The sequence below is a fragment of the Candoia aspera genome, chromosome 3 (genome assembly GCF_035149785.1).
Source record: "Candoia aspera isolate rCanAsp1 chromosome 3, rCanAsp1.hap2, whole genome shotgun sequence".
In the NCBI taxonomy this organism is placed as follows: domain Eukaryota; kingdom Metazoa; phylum Chordata; class Lepidosauria; order Squamata; family Boidae; genus Candoia; species Candoia aspera.
Window position 1 is genome coordinate 146,140,400 of NC_086155.1, and position 23,067 is coordinate 146,163,466.

Here is a 23,067-nt window from a genome sequence, read left to right on the forward strand (position 1 = left end):
CTAAAATGGACCGGTGTACGTATTTCATTAGGGAAGACACTCCTCAAATGAGTGATTCCCCCACCGCCCACACACACACACACACACACATACACAACAGAGAATCTCTCTTGCTTCTGGCCACTCTTCTTGGTATGCACACATATAATTTCAGTATGTCAATCCTTTCATAGCCTTATTTAAGCTCTTAGATGTATTTTATCAGATAAAATGACCAAGCTAGTTATCAACCTACTACTCCATGTCCCTTCTTGGAAATCTGCTCCCAAAATATAAAAGCATCTCCATGGTAAGACTTCCCTCTTTTACACTTGATCTTCTCCAACTTTCACCATATACCAGTGTTTCTTCTACCCTTGCTTGACCAACTCAGCAATAATTAACAACTCTCATTTGTTTATGAAATGAAACTTTAACTTTTATTTTGACTTACAATTCAAGAAGTTGCAAATACGTGCAGCCAATAATAGTACTTTCAGTTATCACCTCCTTTCCATAATAATCCCCATAGATTGACAGTAAATCTTTAACAGGTACATACCTAAAAGTATTAATATCAGAACTTTGAAGCCAACAGAAATGCACTGGCATAATAAAATATCTAAACCAATTCTTTCCCCTGCCATCCAAATTCCTTGATAAATATTGGAAATATTATAGGAATAGAACACTAATCAGTCAGTATGTCAGCAATATATAAATGGTAAAATGATACAACTTGGATATAGAGCACAGGTTTTGTATTCAAAAGATTTCAGGTGAAATCCTTGACTTCTCCAGGATTGGCAATTCCTGGAGGAAAGGTTGAATAGAAATCTAACAAACAGATACAAATAAAAAGGAACTATTACTGTAGACAATGCTCTATAATACAATACTCAAGAGTTACAGTAAACTAGATACTTAAACTGCACATCATGATGCCCAATTTTCTGGCTTTATTTTCTTGGATGTAAATACAGTGTGGTCTGATCTTAGACCATCCTAATTCTTCCCCTGTTCTCCATTTTTTTTAAAATAGAAACATTCAACAACCTATGAACAAGGCTTTAAAGATTAATAAGGGTAAAATTGAGCACAAGTAAGCAATTGGTAAACAGTGCAGATTTCTCAGTAGTGTAAGTTTCATATGTTCTCTGTACCTGACCATGATTAGTAGCCTAGTTGCCACAATCTGTACCAACTGCATCTTTGTAAAGGTAACCCCAGATAGAGTGCATTAAAGTAGTCAGGGCAGAATGTAATCAAGGTATGGATAACCAGATGACCTGCCTAGCCTTATATAAGGCTGCAGTCTATATTATAGTGGACTAAACATGTTACCCTTGATCTCCCTCATCTAGTACAACACTACAGTCAAATTCACAATGATTCTTGAGCACCTGACTAGCTGAGAAGAAAAAAATAACAGATTTCAGTAACTGTTTTTCTCTCACCCTCCCTCCACAATTTGCAACACTATATGAGTGTGCATATCCATGTCCATGTGCATCAAACATTTGTGGCTCTTACCAGCTTGGTTTCAAATAATCAAAATCAAGTTCAAATTGGCTTAACACGTCTCCTCCTAAAATTAGAATGAAAGGAATATATATCATTAATTTACTTTAACAAAAAAAGTGCCTTCATTTTGAAGCTTTATTAATATAATCCATAACATAATGTGATTTAACCTGACACAATCTTCACAGTACAACCATTCATCTCTGAATAGAGCCCAAGCAGATATGACATATTGTGAGCACTGCAGTAATATTGGGTAGGAAGTCACGTGGGCTTTTCCTATAAGATTGGTAGTTATTCTATGTGGGGTGTTTTTTTCTCTCACACTGTCATACACACATTGCAACACATGTTCTATAGCTATAATTGGACAGTGTCAAAGGAATTGGAATGCCAATTAAAATCTTTGAAATGTCAGCCCTTTTGCATCCAGGATCAAATTGCTTATGAAGCTCAAAGACATTTCAGAAAAAGCTTGTGATGCATCACAGGAGTTTACAATTTTAGAAAATCACTCTGGTTATATGCAGACTTGTGGAAAATAGTTAGTGTCACCTTAGATCAGGGTTTCTCAACCAGGGTTCCATGTGTCAGCGGGAAAACCTCCCAAAAGAATTCCAATCCACAAGGTTCGATGATACAGAGAAAAGAGTTCATTTGTAACGCATTTGCAAAGGCGGGTTCCCTCCATGCAGGTGCAGGAAAGAACCAAGAACAAGGTTAACACCAACTTTTTATACCCTAATCTGTCCTCCCCCTCTTGTTGAGGGCTCAGCTCACAATATTCTTGTTTCCCAAGCATTCTTGAGTTAGTTACTAAATTTATGTGTTTATGTGTCCGGGATGATTCTGCCTCCTTATCTCTTTCTCCTTTCAAAGGCTAATCCCACTCAAACACCTCTTTGTAGACGCCAGCTACTCTACACAATCAGCTATAAATTCCTAACCTAAACGGCTCTATCTAACACGCATATCCTCAGCCCCACGGGTTCAGGGTCCGGTCACCCACCTGTGGCTAACTCCCTTTTTCTTCTCTCATGAGTTTGAGGCACGTACAAGGGTTTTTCTTTACCTTGCCCCCCCCCACTCACAATTCCCCCCTTTTTCTCTTACTTCCTTACTGCCTCAAACTCAAGCAACATCTGCCGCTCCGTCCTCCACTTCAAGCTGTCACACAACCCTTTTCCCATCTGAATACATGTAGGGGCACATTGAATACAACAGCATATTAATATGCATAAGCAAACTACAGCTATAATCACAAAGCAAAGCTGTTTTATCCACCCAAACCCTGGTAACCAGTCCCATAGCCAGCTCCAATCATCATCTTCTCCCAGGTTCTCATTTCCCCATTGTTGATAATGCCATTTAACTGAAGCTTCCATCTCTTGGATGGTGTGAGTTATAGGCACCGGCCCATAAGGCTAACAAATCCATACCAGTGGATTAACCGTAGTTCCATACTACAGGTAGGCTGGATTTCAGAACTGTACCCTAATCCCTTTTCATATGGAAATAGAAATTCCCTATTGTGCTAAATTGAGTTTTCAAAGCTTCCCTTGAACCCTGTGACTCTCTTCTCCAGGTTCAGGGACCTATTATGGTCATCAAAACTACAAGATATTAGACAAAAGTTCAGGCGCATTTTTCTTTTTCCACACAGTCCAGTGTCCAGCAGTATTTGGCAACACCAGTGTCTTCTTTAGAGTTTCTCCCAACTCAGTTGCCGACTCCCCTCCGCCTGGTTTAACTCGATTTCCAGACTTAAAAGGATGCGTCTGCTATTCCAACAGGAGGACTCTGTGTTCCTGTAGATAGGGAGACAAGGACAAGACTTGCGCAGATAACTGTTTCAAATACTTGCAGACAAATTTCTTCCCCATGGCATGCATGTCTCCTACTTCTCCACTAAGAATTCCAAGATAGAGTCACCCATCTCAACTGGACTGACTGCTAGTCTGTTCTTAGGAGCAATCCAGAGACTTAGTATTGTTACCACAAAGGCCTGTGTCCATGTTCTAGTCACACAATCCCCCAAAGCGTTTGTCCCATGTGACCAGATTGGTAGGTGTAGTTTTGGATATATCTAAACACTACTTTGGATTTTACTTGCCAATTTTTAATTTCTCAATAACTTCCTTAAAATCAAAACTTATAAAACAATCACCACAAAAAGAAAGCATTGACATAAGAGCCCATCTAGTGTTTGGACTGTTTCCATAACCAAAATTGTCAAAACAAAAACAAAAACAAAAATTCAGATAGATCATACCAGTCCATGGAAGCTCTACTTAAAACCATACATTGTCCAAAATTTTCCCTCTCTCTCTCTCCTGTTTTTATCATCATGTGCTATGTTGAGAAGTGATTAAAATTTAATCCATATAAAATTTATAAAAACACACACACTTTTCTAAAACTGGAATGCCAGGGGCAGAGCAGAGTGGAGCTGTGAGAGCAAAGGGGTGCCCCCCCCTCACTCTGAGTCATTGCTTCTCTGAAACTGCCCACATTCCCCCCCTTTTCACAAGAGGAGTAATCATTTCCTTCTACAGCAAAATGAGAAATCTCTGAAACTTAAAAGATTGTCTCTGATGTGTGTAAAGGCACTGCAAAAGGAAGAATCCTAAAAAGATGGGGGAGTAAAGGATCTTCTGTAAAAGCATTGCCCCTCCCCTCTGTCACCCTTCTGTCCCCTCATCTGGATCCTCAAGCCTGTAACAAGCAGGCAAGAGGCAGACTGAAGGGGGGAGTTTGGGTGAGACTGGGCAAATAATGAAACACACATACTCCTCAAACAATTAAAAAAACAAACAAAACAAATGGGAAAGGATTGACAAAAACCTTTCAACTTTCCCATCATATGCATTCAAATTACATAAATCACGACACACATACACAAAACCTAAGGAATAGACTCACACAATCTCTCAACTCTCTTTTTACAACTCAAAACAGTTTCTCAACCTTACATGTACGCACACATTCAGACAAACAAATGCTCTCAAAAAGAAAACCGCACACCAATGCCTCAACAGGCTGTTGCCACATGCAATCCATCACAGCCCTGCAGGAACACAGAAGCTCTTCCTCCCTGCCTCTCAGCCAGGAGAAAGGAATGCTTTATTAAAAGGGCGATAGCTCCCATCAAGATGAATCTAGCCGCTCCCAGGCCTATTGGAGTCAATCCACACTCAACTGCCCTATTGTGATTCAACTCAACTCCCCTCCCCAGAGAGCCTGCGTCTCTCCAGGTCGTTTTTGTGCCTGTCTGTTTCCCGAGCTCTCCATTCCATGGGATACCTCCTCGACCCAATCTTCCGAGAACTCCCCCTGCCTCCCCCTCTTTGGGGCCGCAAACCTTGAGCTACAAACAAGGCATGTCATCTTTCTTTATCTTTCTTTCTTTCTTCCTGGGGTTGCCCTGTAAACACCCTGTTCATTTATGGGCTCTGCCAGCACCCCCCTTTTTCTGGCAGCTCAGTATAGTCTACCTGTGCCCTTTGAAACGGCCAGGAGGCTAACGGTCGCCCCCCCCCCCTTCTCTCTTTCTTTCTAGCTGCCTTTTTGTTGACTTTTAAGCAAATTAAGCATTTCCAACACACACTATGGGCTATGGTCCATATAGTTAAGCACCAAAACTTTCCTTTCACTGCATCTACCCAAGCATCAGTTCCCCAATGCCCTTCATGCACTTTTTCCAGAATTCCCCTCATAACCTCGGGAGATACTACTTCTACCCCTCCTTCCGTTTGCCATCCTTTTTCTGTTTCTCTGCAACCCTCCTCTCTTAACTTTTTCTTTCTTGCTCAGTGGGTTTCCAGACCGGGCTCTCTGGAGGGTCCAAAATTGGCACCGCCACCATTTGTAATTCCAATTGGCCAGCGGCCTCCTTCGCCCATTTATCTGCCCACCGATTTCCCACCACCTCTGGGCTATGGCCTCTCTGATGAGCTGGTATATCGCTGCGCTGACCAACTCAGAGGCAAAGCTCCCTCTCTATCACTTCCCCATTCCCTTCAACAATCGCAAAACCTGACTTCCTCTTTCCCTCTTCTACTTTGCTTGACCCATCCACAAACCATCTTTCTCCGGTGCTTAATTGTGGTGTTATTACAGGGAAAAACTTCTTTCCCTTTTGTCCCCTTCTAACCATATTTTCCAAAATTGTGTACCACCCCATAGGCATTCTTTCTCTCAAGTCATCTCAACATCACAAGTTCATTCTTATTTTTTCTCCACTTTATTTAATTCACTTTTACCCAATTCCCTTCCACACAAATTAAATTGGTCACCTACTCACAGCACTGAACACATGGCACAATCAAATCCCATGTCCTTCCATTCACAGCAAAGCCAAAAATTTGGAAGACCCGCAGCCTGGCCAGGGCTATGGATTTCCAAAAACCTGAAGCATTCCCCTTCTACTGTGGAGGAGTTCAGTTCCTCTAAAGGGACAGGCTCACGTTTAACTCCTTAAGGGACAAGCTCACATAGTTTTTTCTCTCCCTTCCTTCCCTCTTCAAACTTTCTCTCCTCAGCTCAGGACAGATGCCCATGCCACACACACACATAAGCACACACACACACTCTCTGCACCATTTCCCTCAACAAATATACATACCAATACACAGGCAACTACCTACAAACGGAAAACATTTTCACATACTCATACAAATTCTGACAGTCCTGAAGGACTCCCAGGATTGATTTCTACTGGTTCTCTTCTTCCCCACCATTTCCACACCTATACTTTCCTCATCTCTGAGTGGCGGCGTCCTGCTGTGTTCCCTTTGTTCCATAACCTCCCTTATTGTTGCTACCCTGATCCTGCCCTTCTGCTTACGTTTTTCTGTTTCTTTTAAGAAATCCTCTATACTCTCCTCAGCCCATCTTGCTTACTGCCTTCTCTCACCCTGATCCTTGATCAGCACTAGCCCCTCTCGGCCTTCTGATTGTTTTACACCCAAGGTAGAGTACTCCAGCCCACACTGGATTTGCTTTCCAGCAATTTTAAGCCTCTGACTGTCGGGGGCAAAACCGAGCCGGCCTCCCAGCAAGCGCTGGCTAGTTTTTAAAGTCCGACCTCAACCTATGGCATCGAGACGAGTTTAAAAAGGCATTCCTCATCGCTGCTGTCCTCTTTAGTTACAAAAATGCCTGTGGGTGGGTCTGGCCCTTCCCAAGACACATGTTACCAGACTTCTACATAAGGGACCTGGTCCGTGAGACCATGTTCCACAATATAGTTCTTTAATTGAGTGATCCAATACCCATCGGACATCCCATTGGGATCTCAAAAATAGGGACGTTCGGGATCGACCAATGGGTATTTTGGCCACTGTTTTGTGCACAGCTTAATCATCATCACCTTCTCTAATCCTCTGGTATACCTTTTCAGCCATGGCATGCTCCACTGGTTTATAACCTGTCCTAAGGGCACATCCGGATCTGGCCCTCCGCTGGATCCTACTCGATTGCCAGCCTCCAGTCTCCTAGGCAGTTTGCTCTATTCTTTCCCCATGACTGACCGTTCTTCTCACTGATCTCGCCCCGAGGACTCCAGCACACGCTGGATGCGAATTTTAAGCCCTCGCTTTCACGGCAAGATCTTATCAGACTCCCAGCAGACGCTGGCTATTTTTAAAGTCTGACTCCTTCAACACCCACCCCCGACGGAGCACTACAGCCGACCTGAGGCACCGGACTCTCACGGCTACCTGCAGGAACTGCGACTGTTTAACCACCCACACAAAGGGTCCCTTGGTCAGTCACATCCTCCCACAAGCCTTACAACTTACCTATTCCAGCTCTCGTCAGAGCCTACGACTGGACAACGCTCAACTGATCCTCCTCGATCAGTTGGCCTCCAACCGGTTGGTCTTCTCCACCCACTGCTCCAACAGTCGGGCTTCACTTCTTTTCTCTGGATCGTCGCTCTGTATAGGGACCTGGGCAGGCGGTCCCGAGGGGTCTCGAACAGGGACACTTCAACAATGGGAAGCGGTGGCCACTTACCCTCTCATAGCAACCCCTCTGGATCGGTCCTGAACCTCAGGCTCCTGGCTGGCTCGCCAAATTGTCAGCGGGAAAACCTCCCAAAAGAATTCCAATCCACAAGGTTCGATGATACAGAGAAAAGAGTTCATTTGTAACGCATTTGCAAAGGCGGGTTCCCTCCATGCAGGTGCAGGAAAGAACCAAGAACAAGGTTAACACCAACTTTTTATACCCTAATCTGTCCTCCCCCTCTTGTTGAGGGCTCAGCTCACAATATTCTTGTTTCCCAAGCATTCTTGAGTTAGTTACTAAATTTATGTGTTTATGTGTCCGGGATGATTCTGCCTCCTTATCTCTTTCTCCTTTCAAAGGCTAATCCCACTCAAACACCTCTTTGTAGACGCCAGCTACTCTACACAATCAGCTATAAATTCCTAACCTAAACGGCTCTATCTAACACGCATATCCTCAGCCCCACGGGTTCAGGGTCCGGTCACCCACCTGTGGCTAACTCCCTTTTTCTTCTCTCATGAGTTTGAGGCACGTACAAGGGTTTTTCTTTACCTTGCCCCCCCCCCCACTCACACATGGAACCCTAGGGTTCCATGACAGGTCACTAGGGGTTCATTAGGAGATCACAATTTAATTAAAAATTATTTCAAATTCGGGCAACTTCACATTAAAGAAGTTTCATTCTTTGTTTTTAGTTTAAGAACACTGTTAATGCATACATACAGGCCTACACATGAAACAAATATAATGATTTTGTAACGTTGGCCTATATTTGAGCCTGAATGTACAAGGGTTTCCTGAGGCCTGAAAAATATTTCAAGGGTTCCTCCAGGGTCAAAAGGTTGAGAAAGGCTGCCTTAGATTGTATCCATAATTTTCAGTTCCATTAAAAATATATCTCATATGGGAAACTGATACATATTGAATATCACGTTGTTCTAGAGACAGGGAATCCAAAATGGGGAATGCCTATGGTATATACATACGACAACAACAAAACACACACTTTTCAAATAAAATTACAAAATGCCATCCCCAAGTCTAAGAATCATGAGGCATTCAAAAGAAATTTGGGGAGAATTTTCTAGGATTTATAAGTACATAAATTACCAAAATCACCAGCAGAATGAGCTTCTGAATATGAGCCATGAAAATCAATCTAAATAAAAAAGGAACAAAATTATTTATAATTATTTTTTTAACAACTAGAGAAACCTTAAGATGCTTTTTTTCATTTTTTCCTTTTTTAACTTTATAAGTTTATAGAGATGAAACACTCCCTTATGGTTTTCTTCCCTGCCCATATATACAGGAATTCCCTACCAATTGGTTGCAAAAATCCATGTGTTTCTTGTTTCTCTTCTAGCTATCTTCATAACTGCCCAAGTGTTTTAATTCAGCCCCAACATATAAACAGTTCTATAATTAGTAGCCTTCAGCCATAAAAAGCTAAAAAAAGAAAACTCAATAAACAAACACTTTTTGCTATGAACTATATAAATGTTTTAAAACAGCAACATATGGATATTCAAAGATGTGTTTGAAACGTTACTCGTTAGAAATATATAGTTTTCTGTTGTGGCTTGTAAAAACATTGCAGAATGCATATACCCTATTTATTTTTTAATATACCGTTGGCATTTGAGACGAGCAATGAAGCAAAACGATAAATACAGTTGTAAAATAAACACATGGAAAAACCCTATGCCTAGAAAGATAAACAGGACATTACTTACAGCTGCCATGGCCCGAAGAAATCCTTGTTCAATCCCCAAGCTGTGCCAGCTCACGTCTGCCACCATGTGGGAGGCAATCCCAAAGAGAAAAGCCACCAGCTTCTCTGTAGCCTACATACCAATTTGTTAAAAATGCAACTCCAAAGCAACATTATTGAAACCAAGTGGGCAAAAGACAGACAATAGGTGATACGTTCAAACTAACTTGTTTGTTGATGAAAGCTGACTATAATGTCCCTGATGCAAACAAGAAATTTATTTATCCAGTTTACCAAGGTGTAAAATAATTTCAGATCAAGAACAAAAAGATGAAGAAGATCAGTCCCTACCCCAAGGAGTTTACAATCGAAAATTCACCATAGGCCAGGAGAGGTGAACAAAGAATGAGAGGAAACAACAGTGAATTTAGAGAGGAAATTATGTAAATTTAGTTTTAAGAGATAAAATAGACAAAATGGTCAGACTTCATATAAAGGATGGGTTCTAAAGAGGAATATGAATGAAAGAAGGTAAAAGATAGCAAACATGGGTCTACAGACCTGTTTGACTTAGAAGGTCTCTACCACCAAATTAGAGCTGAATAAATCAATATGGAGTATAATTACAGTGACCTTTTTTTTTTTTACTCCATTTAATCGTGCCCAATTCTCGGAGACTGCCTGGACAAGTACCTGAATTTTTCTTGGCAATGTTTTTCAGAAGTGGTTTGCCACTGCCTCCTTCCTAGGGCTGAGAGAGAGTGGCTGGCCCAAGGTCACCCAGCTGGCTTTATGCCTAAGGCAGGACTAAAACCCACAAACTCTTGGTTTCTAGCCTGATGCCATAACCACTACACCAAACTGGCTCTTGACAGTGACCATACATCGTTTATTACAAAGGATAGTCCTTTATTTCAGAAAGCTGTCCTTTAGATTTATTTATTTTTCAAAAACTCACTTTGTCCTTTATTTTGGCCATTTAATTTTTACTGTACAAATTATACCACTTAATGCACAGTCTTTCACATTCATGTGAAAAATATGGAAAATAAAGTGCCTTTTTAAAATAAATATATACTGTTTGATTTTAGATATTTTTATTAGAATATGTGTTTTTGTAAAGGTTTTCTTGGTTTTGCTCTTGAATTTGCCTTTGTAAAGCAAAGTTATAAATATAAACAATTAAAATGTTTTATCCTTATGAACTCTTTCAGATTTGCCTTTTTTCAGGTTTGTCCTTAATTTTTTTCCAAGAAAACATGGTCACGGTAAGTATAGTGCATTTGACTAATTGAGAAGCAGCAAAAGGATGATTCCAAAAGACTATTATGTTTACCTCATCTGAATGGTTCTTGGGTAGCTTTTATTGATTCTACATTTTTAAATGCATTTTTTTCACTAAAGTAGTACTTCCACTACAGGTCAGATAGAATGAGAACAGAACCTGGACTTCCAGTGGGGACATGGCTGACTGAGCAGCTGTGCTCACAGGCTCTGCGGGTGGAACTGACAACACAGCAATTTTTTTCAGGCTAAGGCAGGTTTTTCTTAAGCCCAGGAGTGTTCTCCGGATGAAGGAAAACACCAGGAATCACCCTACCTGCCTTCCAACGGCTGCATGCAGCCAGAAGTTCACAAACAGTGTTTCACATTCGACTGGTAAGAGCTAGCTGGGAGGCTGCAATGTCACCATTTTCCAAGCTGCGCTGCAGCCTTAAAGGGACACTAAGACCAGCCATCCCATTTCTAAATCACCAAATTTATATGTTTTTTAAAGTATGCATACCGTAAGAGAGGCTTTCTACAGCAAGGAGAAGCTGGCTCTCTTTGTGCTTATCATTATTTGGGGGATTACTTTTTTTAAAAAAATCTTTTTTAAGTTCTGGAATTAGTTTCCCTTCTAAATATAAAGGAGGATTGAGAGTAAATAATTGTCTTCCTGTTATTATTTTGGTACTAAATTTTAATGAAAATATTAGCATTTTCCTACACATTGAATCGGCTGATTTAAACCTTTAGCTTTCTGTTTCTATTTTCCCTTGGGAACTGTTTATCTCATTTTCACTTTGTGTAAACTTACTTCGGAACTTTTTCATATCTTCAACTTTCACTGGTTAAGCTCCTAGGGGGCACCTTAATACTGAGTGAGACATGGAGGATTTTAAACAGATTTTTTTTCTGACTTCCATAAAGATTTTAAACAGATCTTTCTGACTCCTATCAAGTTTTTATACAAGACATTCAGGACGTTGTGGAAAATATGAGCTCTAAAATGTGTCATCTGGTTGGGGATGTAGTGGATGAAACGGAGGATTTCAACAGTGACAAAAAATTTTCTTCTAAAAATGAGGTTGGGATTTCTTTTGAGATGCTGGATGAAGATTGGATAGTGAATCTGGAGAAATTCAATGGAGAGAGGGATCCGCAAGCAGTAAGTAAAATTGACTTTTTGGTGAAATGTTATGAAAAAGAAGGGGTCATTATGTATGGAAGGTTTTCTGAAGAGAAGTTCGAATTTTTGAGGGGGGCAGTTGGGCTGATTGATTTTTTCAAGAGAAAAGCTCTGTGCACATTGTGGGGATATGTAAATGCTTTGGTTTATTTTGAAGGGTTAAAGAATGTTTATCTGGATTGCTTTTAGGATTTGACTGATGTTATTTGTTTTTAAGGATATGAATTAAGATTATTAGGGTATAAAAATGTTTATTTGGGTGGTTCTAAGAATTTGATTTAAGGTTGTTTCAAATTGCTTTTCTTTTGGGGGCTGATTAAGATTAAGCTTATTAAAACTGTTGTATTATTTAGTATAACGGCAGACAATTTATGTACTTTTTAGTTTGATTTTTATTATAGTAGACAGAAACATATAGAATAGTAGTAGGATGGGAATAATTAAATAAGTGTTATTTTGGGGGGGGAGTTGTTTAGGAGGTTTATATGATTTTTTTTTCTTTATTTTAATATAAGGGGAGGGAGTAACTATACTTAATGATTTTTATAATGTGCTAAAGGGGAATGATTTATAGAAATAATGTGATTTTGGTTTATCATAGAGTAAGAGATTGATTATGGAAAATTTTTGTATATCCTTGCTGTTAAAAGTTGGAAGTCACACCTTTTTGTAATGTTGTAAAAAAAATTATTTTGTGTTTTCATACCTTTTTAGTTTTCTTCTCTTTTTTTTTGGAGTTTTTTTGTTTTTCTGTAGCTTTTATCTTTCTCTTTAAACTTAATAAAATTCATAATTAAAAAAAGATAGAATGAGAACAGAACCTGAAGCTCTGTTTTTCAGCTGATCCCTGGTTGCTCACCAAAACTCAGTTGCCAATTTCTCTCTTACCTTCTATTTTTAGGTGTAAAAGTGAGAGAGAAACACAGTTTTTGAAAAGAAGACTTCAGGACCTTCAAACCAAACAACAGAGGGGAAATGTATTACCTCTTCCCATGGCTGCGGATAGTTCTTTCTGATGTAATGGATACTCGTGTTGAGAAAAGGTGACCAGTGAGTGTCTTCAGAAACATAATGGAACAACCCTGACAATTCAGAGGACAAGACTTATTCTTTAAAAATCTCTCATATTTATTCTATACGTTGCATTTTAGTCATACAGAACGTAACATTCAATAACAATTTTTATGGCAAAATATTACATGAAAATATTTTTGAATGCATACTGTCAAAACAAATTTATAATGAAATCCCAATAATGTGAATAATAAAAACATTCCAAGATCCCATTCCAAGATCAAAACACTTCCCAGAAGAAAGCAGTGAGAAGCAAGTCCTGCTCTGTTGCCAAGAAACTGCAAGGGTGTGTCCACAAAGCCACCAGAAGTCAAGCTTGATTTAAAAAAGATTTTACTTTATTTATTAAATCCCAAGTGAGTATCTGTTCACTATGTGTCCCGATTTTAATATGAAAAGCACTAATAAAAGTTTCAATTAACTGCACTTTATTGTTAGATCTGAACATGGGCCCATTTATTATTTAAATTATGAGTTATCCCCATAAGCCAAGGTCATAAAGTAAAACCACAGTTAATCAAGAAGAGGAATGTCTCATTAGAGTGTAAAGAAAACAGGTTCTCACACATGATTGCAATCCATCAAGAAAACCAAATTGTACACTTACTCATGTATTTTAGACAGTTACATGAATAAATGGACTGGCTTACTTTTGCCATGATGTGATCATATAAAGAATAATATTTGACCTATGATCTCTTACCATTTCTGCAGATGGTAGAATAAAAAGCATCAGGATATAGACTTCCTGCTTGATATGCATCTTGGTGAGCTAGTATTAACTGCACAAGAGAACAAAGAAACAAACATATAAGCATTAAAAGGATATTATTATTACTTTATTATTATATAAGGGACAGAAAGGAGGTAACACTTACAATTTTATTTCTGTTTAACAAAATCAAAGTAATTCCCCAGAAGGATCACAGAAGGCATAATAGAGAGAAGTCACCCCACATGATTTGTCTCTAGCATCACATTATTAGAAAGTTCTTCTGAATAGGGATCTGCCTTGGCTAATACTTATTAACAGTAATTTCTGCAGTAACGTAACTTATTCATCTTAAATCCAAATGTGCACCTTTCCTGGTACGATGGCCTTCAACATGCTTAGGTAGAATTCTGAGAGCTGTCCTTCAAATACCTTCCCAAATTGGGAAATCTGTTCCCTAACTACCCCATATCATATTATTCAACAACAATACAATCTATAGATACTTCTCCTACATTTCCAGGCATAAAATCAGCAGCTTATTGGAATTGATCAACTTTCATGAGACTATTAAGACTGATGGCCAATGAAAGAGCTTCCTTGAACTTAAGTTGTGCTTGAAGAGCACTCTCATACCCCTCAGCAAACTGGTAACAACAGGAGAATAGAATTTGTCTAGCTGAACATATCATGCTTCAGGTAAGAAAACAAATGGCTGTATCTCTTCCCAAAATATTTCATTTGGGACATGCCAACTAATTGCAAAACAATTTTCCTTCTGAAGAAATAAATAAATAACTCTCCCTGTAGCTATAGACAAAAGAAAACAAGACTGATTCTTAGTACATAATGGTAACTCTGACTCTAGAGAGTCGAAGGTATGCAAACAATGGTAAGAATTACCCTGATTTTGCTTTCTGCAAAACATCAGAGTTCCTTCAATTCAGCTGTGTTCATCTTTCTGAATGATATTTTCAATGCAATGCTAACTGGATTTTAAACTTTGGAAAGGATTAAGAATGTAATATTTTTATTTATTTATTTAAAAATGTAATATTTGCTTATATAGTGCACAAGCTGAATAAAGACAGCCTACATATGTAGCTACGTAGATGAAAAACTAAGATGCCGTACATATTATTATTTAAAATGTATTTCTTTTTTCCCACACAACAAAGTGAATACAATTAAAAACAGAATTAAGATATATCCTACATTTAGGTCTGCTGCCTGCCTGGTTGATACAAACCAACAGGGTTGGCATACTTTGGGTCCTCTCAATTAAAAATTTAATTTAATTTAATTTAATTATTTTATTTAATTTATAACCCTTTCTATAGGCTGGGCAGTATTAGTATACTGATTCATGTTAGAATAATAAACTCCCTACCTTACGATAGTCAACTTTTCCATCTTGCTGGCTGAAAAATTCCAGCGCTCTATGAGCTGAAAAAAATAAGGTCACAATACATTTAACAATATAAATATTTAATAGGATAAAGAAACGGCACAGAAGAATCAGCATCAGTTTTTCAGCCAATAAATATCCACTTTTTATATGCACACGTGCTTTCCAAGATGCTGGGCCTTTCCCCACAGCTCAGTTAAAATGCCACGCCTCCGTCCTTGAGCCCATAAAAACTATACCAGCATAAAACGTTCTGTCCCCATCACAGATCCCCAACTGGCTTCTCCCTGCTCTGGCTTGTTGCCAGATGTTTGCATCCTGATTTCATGTGTGCAGGGCAGGTTAATCATAACATTTATTATTGTCTCTGATTTTGCTGCTTTTTCCTGAATTACATCAGCCAGCAGGAATCTATCTGCCAATCATGAATATAGTCAGCTGTCAAAAATCTGGTATATCCTCAAGCCTACCGGGTGGGCAATCCAGGGAGTTGGGGGGACCCAGTAAAGCAGGAAAGACTCTCTTGTTTTTCTAGGCAACCCAGATGATCAGCTGCTGGACAGGCTTGTTTTGACACTGTGTTTAGGCTGAGGCCAAAACAAGCCCATCTCGATTCAATGGATTGGCTGCTTTCAAGTGGGCTTGTTTTGACAGCAAGCTTAGTTCTAAACTCAAGACACCAAACAAGCCTTCCCAGCCTCTGATCAAAATATCTGCATAAGGAGAAGCCCCACCACTTCACACACATATCAGAAGACCACTGGCCTTGTTTTGACAGTGGATTTCCAAAGAGTTGGGTCAAAAAAAGGCCACCTAGCAGTTGATCATTACAGCAGCCCAGTAAAGCAGGAGAACTGCTTCTGCTTCACCAATGCTCTTCCAAATAGCTCTAAATATGTAGTCAAAACAAACCACTGAACTACAGATCTACATGGTGTGGTGGCTCCTGCCCCTTAAAGTACAAAAGCTAGCTCTGCCATTTTACTGGGCAGTTCCCCCAGCTCCAAAGCAACTGTTTGGTGGGTTACCCAGTACAACTTCAGCTGGGCCACGCTCTTTCTTCCAGAATAATAATAATAAAAAAAAAAAAAATGGCAGCCGAGGAGAGTGCCAAGGTGTGTCTGTACCAATTTATGAGTCAACTTAGTGCCCGACCAAGAGGACTGGCATCAAACCATGTCAGATTTGTCAAGCAGAAATTTCTTCAGGCTTCAGGAGAAAAGCCCCAGATGAGCCGATTTCCCTACGGAACGCTGCTGGCCAACTGGTGCGAAGCTAGCACGCCCTCTTGTGGTGCACCAGTGCAATAAAGAACTAGCATCTGCCGGCACCATAACATCTACTGTGCGTAAAACATTATAAACTCCCTGGCGTTGTATGCCATACGCTAAATAAAATAAATTCTTCAGGCTGCTGCCATCTTAACAGCAAAAGCGCTGCTTGAAAAGAACAACAGCTAAGGACCAAACTCTCTTGGGATGAGCAAGGATGAGATGAAAGCCCTATCATGGAGACACAACAGAACAAAAAGGTTGGCTATCATGTTTCTATCAAGGGGGAAAGGTAGATGAGTAATAAAGACAAATATTCAGTGACATAGGTGTGATATGCTGTGCATATCAGCTTCATAAAAATGAATTGCTTTCCTGAGCTAATACAACTATTCACTTCACCATAGGAAATATAGAAAGATACACACACACACACTTGGCACAAACATAGATCTGTTAGCTACGGAGCCCTACTGCCAGGGAGAATCCTCCCCTCATTTTAGAGTGATGCCCTTCTGTCAACTGCTTGACACCAAGCCTGATCAATTACTGCCTTGTAGATTATGTGCTTTGCCTTTGGAGATGACAAAAATGGACGTGCTCTTGCCAGGAGATCCATAGGATTATCTGTCTGCCTCATAAATGACAGACCATTTAGCCACTCCCAAAAGTCCTAGGAGGCCTATGATTCTATATCAATGGGGTAAGATACCATCTCCAAGGTGTGACTGCAGGGCTGACAGGCAAACTGTTAAACACATAATACAAGAATGTAAGACTAGAGCCTACGGCAGGAACTTTGCTGATTTCCTGATGGCAACTGGTGCTGCAAAGGACTATATTTGTAATCTTAATGTTTGTTTTTAGTTATAATTGCCCTATGACCAATGTCTATTTCCTATATACCTTTTTATATTCCCAATTTTTTTTTAATATAATGTATTTGTAAGATGTATGATGTGCTGCCATACGATAGACAAATAAATAAATAAATTTGCCTTTGGATTTTTTCCCCTGGGGAAAACAATTTGGGAGAAACAGCCATGTTTTCACAACTGTTTTTGTACATGGGGAAACGAGGAGGAGGGCAGATAAAACAGGTGGAAAGGACAAAACCCTTCAATCACATTCAGAAAATAGCCATTTCCATCCCAGCCTGGATTTAAGAGGAATGGACTTAGGAACACCTACATGTAGACAACATGTAGACATCTACATGTCTACCAGAGGTGGCAGAACATAGATAACTTTGCCTGATCTTGAAAAAGCAAAGCAGAGTTAATCAGTGTCAGCCATCCAAGGGCTGAAGGACAGACTTGGAAGTTGAAAAAAAATTTCAAGAGAATGCAAGAGCAAACCACTTCTATACTACTACCAAGAAAAATGTAAGGATGCTTCCATTTAGTGATTAGAAGTCAAGTTCAACTTGGTTCTTTATCTTGTATTATATACAAGAACTGTTGTTCTTGCAGCTATTTAGAAAGGGAGAACCCACTTCCAAATCTGGACTTGACCAGATCTTTCAAAAAGTTAAAAAAAAAACTAAAAAGAGTATGAAATATGCTCCTCTAGCCACTAACTTCCACCATCATACAATATTTTACAATAAAATATGTTAAGGATGGTTTCGATACACATTTAATCTTTCTTAGAAAAACACATTAAAATCAATGCAACAAGTTGGTATTAATTACTGTACAGTACTACTCTTAGATCAAATAATAATTAATATTCACTAGCTATTTAGAATTATCAGAAATTCAAATCATACTGTTTCCTTTAATGATCCATAAATTTTAGTATATATAAATAAAAGCTGACCATTACATTATATACCATCATTCAATAATTACCAAATGTTATTTAATGCTGTTCTGTCCTTAATTACTTCTCAGTAGATTTAAACCAGGATTAAAGTTCAGTTTGAACTTCTAGTTATATATGGGTTAGGTTTAATATTCCTCCATTTTTTGTCTTAAGAGTACAATATTGAAATATAGAAAGTTTTTTTTAATGTTGATACCTTACATGAAGCATACAGACCCTTAATATGTCCAGGCACTGTTACATAATATAATCCCTGATACTAGAAAAGGCCAAACCACTTTTATGTGCTGATTTATAAAGAATATTAACAAGGGTACATTAATGTTTACCTGCAAAAAGACATGCAGGTAGTCCTTGTTTGGCAACTGCCTCATTTAGTGACCATTTGCAGTTATGACAGTGATGAAAATGTAACTTTATGACCAGCCCTCGCATTTACAACCTTCACAGGTCTGTAAAGCAAAGGAAAGCTTAAGTCAGATCATAAGCACAGTTGCAGTTTCACTTAGTGACTGCTTCACTTAACGACTGAGTTGCCGGTCCTAATTGTGGTCACTAAACCAGGACTACCTGCAATCTAATATGTTTGCAATGCTACCAATGTTTGTACAGAATTAGACAGTGACAGATTCTTATACAAAAATAATAAATATTGATTAATGTGTGTATTTTTTTCCCATCGTTAGCTAATAAAGCCACATTTTCAAATTTGTCCACTATAATTCAACTCTGAGTTAGTTTATATATCCTTAAGCAAAATAAGTAACCTACTAAACACTTGTATCACTTTTTAGCCATAAATTGAATAACTGATGCTAATTACAAAACAAGATTGGACTACAGATGAAATACCCACAATTAAATATACCAACCCACTGCTATTGTTAAAGATTTCCAGATACTGGCTTACAATTTATGAAGGGCATCTTTAGAGCCTCAGAAAATAATGAGTTATTTATGATTATACAATAAAGGCTTAATACCGTATAATACTGATTATACAATACATACTTAATACTTAATACAAGTTAGATCTTTCAGTACAAATAACTGAATAATAACAGAGAGATATGTTGTTTTCTGTTTATAACATCATTCCATACTGTGTCACCACCTTTAATACATGTACAGCAGCTCTTAACTTCCTAGCATTTTAACAGAACATCTACTGTATAGTACTTTTCAGGAATTTTGCTATATATTTGTGCCATTAATGTTATTAATGTCCTCGCTATTATTATTATTATTATTATTACAATTCTCATATCTTTATTGTAACAGCTTACCTATTTCAATATGTGTTGACAAACCACATGGTGTAACTCTTTCACAAAAGTTGCAAAGTACAGCCAGAATAGACCAAATCCTGAAAGCTTCCATGCTGCTGATATTCTGCAGTATAAACCACAGTTTTGAGAATGTGTTCTATAAGAGGATTGCAACCTTTGAAACATGGGCTAAAGTTCATTTCTTAATCAAATATGACAGTGGCACCAATGCAAAGGCCTCATGCTTGAAATTCAATTCCCCATTTCCATCAACTAGCTTATAGATTATTTTATTTTACAGGCAAGAATTAGACCAAAAGAAACCTAAAATTCCTTCTTCATTGATATGAGTCAAATCATGCATAGAATGGAGAAAGGGGACTGTTACTGAACCTTGCTTGGAAAAGTCCCTCCGTAAATACTTCACTATTTAGCCATCCTAGGGCATCTCCAGATGGATGCTCCTCTGCTTCAACCAAATGACATCGCTTAATGGAGTTTCTGTCATAAAAAATAAAGAAGAAGCCAGAGATAAATATAACAAGTTACAAATATGAGATCTAATATGCTTTAAACTTATGAAAGGTAAAGCTGTGTGTTTGCACAATAAAAGGCTCATCTGGAAGCCTCTCTTGCCGAATACTGTTGGGAAAGACTGAAGGCAAAAGGAGGAGGGGACGGCAGAGGATGAGATGGTTAGATAGCATCACCGACGCAAGGACCATGAATCTGAGTAAACTCCGGGAGACAGTGAAGGACAGGAAGGCCTGGCGTGCTGTGGTCCATGGGGTCATGAAGGGTCGGACACGACTTAACGACTGAACAACAAAAATTTAAAAAAAAAACCCACCACCAACCCATATACATCTTTTTGAAAAAGCAGCAGCTGAGATGAGTGTATCTGTTTGTCCTTCTATTCTTTCCATTAGTGCAAATGATACAGAGCTAATTTCACCCACTGTGAAATAAGCTGCCCAGGAACAAGAGGCCTGCAAGACAGCAGCTTATACGTAGCTTGATTCATGGGGTTATAAAGGAATAACAACTAAGAGCTGCTAATTAAATTCTGAAATAAATGCAGCAGGTATTAAACAGCAATCCTTTCTCCTTTCAAGGTGGCAGGGAAGTCTGGAAAATACTGAGGGAGGGAATCCCAGCCAAGAAGCCCCCCCACCCCACCCAACCCCTCCCCGTGGCCTCTCTCTGCCAAGTGTGGGGTGGAGTTTGGGCCCACAGTACTAGCTAGAATTTTTATCAGCAGCTGCCTCTGCCCACTTATTTTGCTTATTTAAAAGATTTCTACAGCTTTCATCATGTAATTCCAGAACCGTATGTAACATAGTGGATAAACATAATAATTTGTCTAAAAAACAAATACAAGTATTCAGCAGGCATGATAAAAAGCAGCAATAAACTTTTCAGCTAGAAGTACAATGATAAAGCCAGAGTGAGAGGTTATATAAATTGAAATGCCTGGATACAGATCCATTTTAACTTGATGCTGAAAAGATTGTAAATGAGGCATTACTTGATGAATCCCTTCAGGAAACATATTCCGAAGCTGAGGTTCCCCCACAGTGAAGCTCTTTTCTTTGTAATAGCACTTCCAGCATGGGAAGCATCTGGAACAGTGCCGTTTTGGAAGTTCCTAAAACCTGGACTGGCATGAGAAGTTGGTTCCAAAGTTGTCCCAAAGAGCTAGAAATGAAAGAAATAGCACCTTAAATGAAGTGCAAAAGCAAATAAGCCAACAGTGCAGTTATTCTACTTGGAGTTGTTTTAACATTTGAATGAATTTTACTGTCAATATCCTGACAATTTTGCACAGAACTTCTAAGTCATCTTCATGGCAATGAGGAGAGCATGGATGACCACACCTAGATCATTTCTGTTGAGAAATAACCACAGCTAATATTATCCATGCTGCTAAGACCATTTGAAGCTTATTGGTCCTTATCCAGACCATTACCAAATCTAGACACCACTTCAGTATCTGCAAAGTAGTCTGTGATGACATAAACAGAGTTAAGTATCACCTGAGTAATGATTGGTACAGTAATTCTAAATTCTTGAGATGATCTCATTCAGAAGCTTTGTATAAATGTTAAAGAGCGTAAGTGTCATGTTCCCGTTCCGATGTTTATGGTTCCTCGTAACGTTTCACATGTCATGTCCGCAGTTGCGTGCCTGCCTGGCCACGCTGGTAAATTTCCTTTGTGCTGACTTGTGATCTTCTGGAATGTATGTTTGGGTTATCTCTGCTGTTCAAGGTTACTTTCTCAGGCCGATTCTAACGGTTGCTAGCATCTGGGGTGGGTGGTTGCTATGCTAGCCTGAGGGGAGGGTTCGCAACGGGAGCAAGGCTTTTTAAGTTTGTATTTGGCACGCTTTTGCTCATTCTCAGCTTTCTTCGTATTTGCATACTATTCTTTCAATAAATCAGTTTTCATAAAGAACCCCCTTGTGAGACTGAGTATGTCAGAACAGGCAATCATTACAGTAAGAGATATAATGGACCCCTATGGGATTCCATGACATAAACACCATGTTGTTTCTCCCACTCTGGGCAGTTAAGCTAATGCTGATCATGGAAAGAACAACTGCTTCATCCATTCATCTCTCCTCTTTGTGGGTTCATATAAACAATGTACCCAAGGTTAACCCATCTTTTGCACACCAGTGTTTTCTGGATGGTGAGGACTGAGGAGAGAAAAGTCAAGTGTAGCCCTCCTCTTTGCACAGCCAAGACCTAACTCTATGTGGCAAGTGAGCAGTTAGAAGCAAATGCTTATCTTTTCTTCCTTCAGCAGTACTGTGGATACAATTCTCCAACAGAAAATGGTAACTGAACATGGCAATATTTAAAATGAGTAATTTTAACATCCTGGGACACTTAGTCGCTGGCATTTAAAAGTGTATTCTTAATCAAATGAAACACAGTTTTCAACATGCAAATTTATTAATAGGTTTAACTGTCCTGTAACAGCAGGATAAAGGGTTATTTATTTTTTTAATTACATTGCATGTGTTAATCAGCTCATTGATACATAGGGACAGCTGCATTATCACACATCTATATTTGAATGGCCATGGTTAATAATCTTCACTGTCTGTATTTCTGCATTTTTGTTTTCCCCAGACTAAACTGCAATTTATGCCCCTACCATATAGGTTTACAATTCAGGATACCCATTCACCTGACTAAGAGGGCTATATTCGCCAAAAGCATATGGCAGAAAAAATATGAGATGTTAAGGTGCCACAAAAGTACTTTCTAAATGTGTTTGCATTTATGTCCCATCCTTTTGCATCCTTTCTCTGACAGCTCAAAATAGCATACACGAGGTTTCCCCTAATGTTAACCGGAGAACAACCTTGCACTGAAAATCAGTGACAGGTCCAAAGTCACCCGCTTAGTACTACTCTGCTGAAGTGGGGACTCAACACTGACCATTCCACCTCTCTGTCCTTAAAATCAGCAGAGACTGGGGAGAATCACTTCCACCATACAAATGTCCATCCACAATCAGAAGTGGTTCCTCCTAGATTGTCGACTAAATTACAATGACATGGCCTTTTAGCATACTATAAGTCCCATATAAACAGCAGAATGACTATAACTGCCAGCCCGAGGGGGTAATTTCAGGGTGACTAGACCACGGGGTGACTTCAAATTTAAACCCATCCTGGGCCACGATGTAATGGCATTACCTCTATCAATGTGTGTAAATCCCACAGAGTCCAGTGGCTCTTATTCCCAGGTGAGCATAGCAAACATTCGTGGGCTTTCGCGGCTCCTCCGGCCTAGCTGACAACTTTGCGGTCA

The 23,067-nt window shown here is 39.1% G+C and overlaps 1 protein-coding gene across 4 annotated transcripts in view; it reads right to left on the reverse strand.

Moving 5' to 3' along the window:
• GPLD1 (glycosylphosphatidylinositol specific phospholipase D1) overlaps positions 1-23,053 on the reverse strand; it is a 46,151-nt gene extending 23,098 nt beyond the window's left edge. For 2 of the 4 annotated variants that reach the window (XM_063298979.1, XM_063298978.1), the window contains exons 1-10: positions 22,953-23,050; positions 20,770-20,939; positions 19,260-19,365; positions 14,858-14,913; positions 13,459-13,537; positions 12,666-12,763; positions 9,252-9,362; positions 8,626-8,674; positions 1,513-1,567; positions 434-541 (exon numbers count right to left, since the gene is read on the reverse strand). In XM_063298979.1, the coding sequence (XP_063155049.1) occupies positions 434-541; positions 1,513-1,567; positions 8,626-8,674; positions 9,252-9,362; positions 12,666-12,763; positions 13,459-13,537; positions 14,858-14,913; positions 19,260-19,365; positions 20,770-20,793 (686 nt within the window). In that variant the 5' untranslated portion in view covers positions 20,794-20,939; positions 22,953-23,050. Of the gene's footprint in view, positions 1-433; positions 542-1,512; positions 1,568-8,625; positions 8,675-9,251; positions 9,363-12,665; positions 12,764-13,458; positions 13,538-14,857; positions 14,914-19,259; positions 19,366-19,634; positions 19,743-20,769; positions 20,940-22,952 lie in introns of all 4 variants that reach the window. The other 2 variants (XM_063298980.1, XM_063298981.1) reach the window with 2 other exon arrangements.
• Between the last annotated feature and the right edge of the window lie 14 nt (positions 23,054-23,067).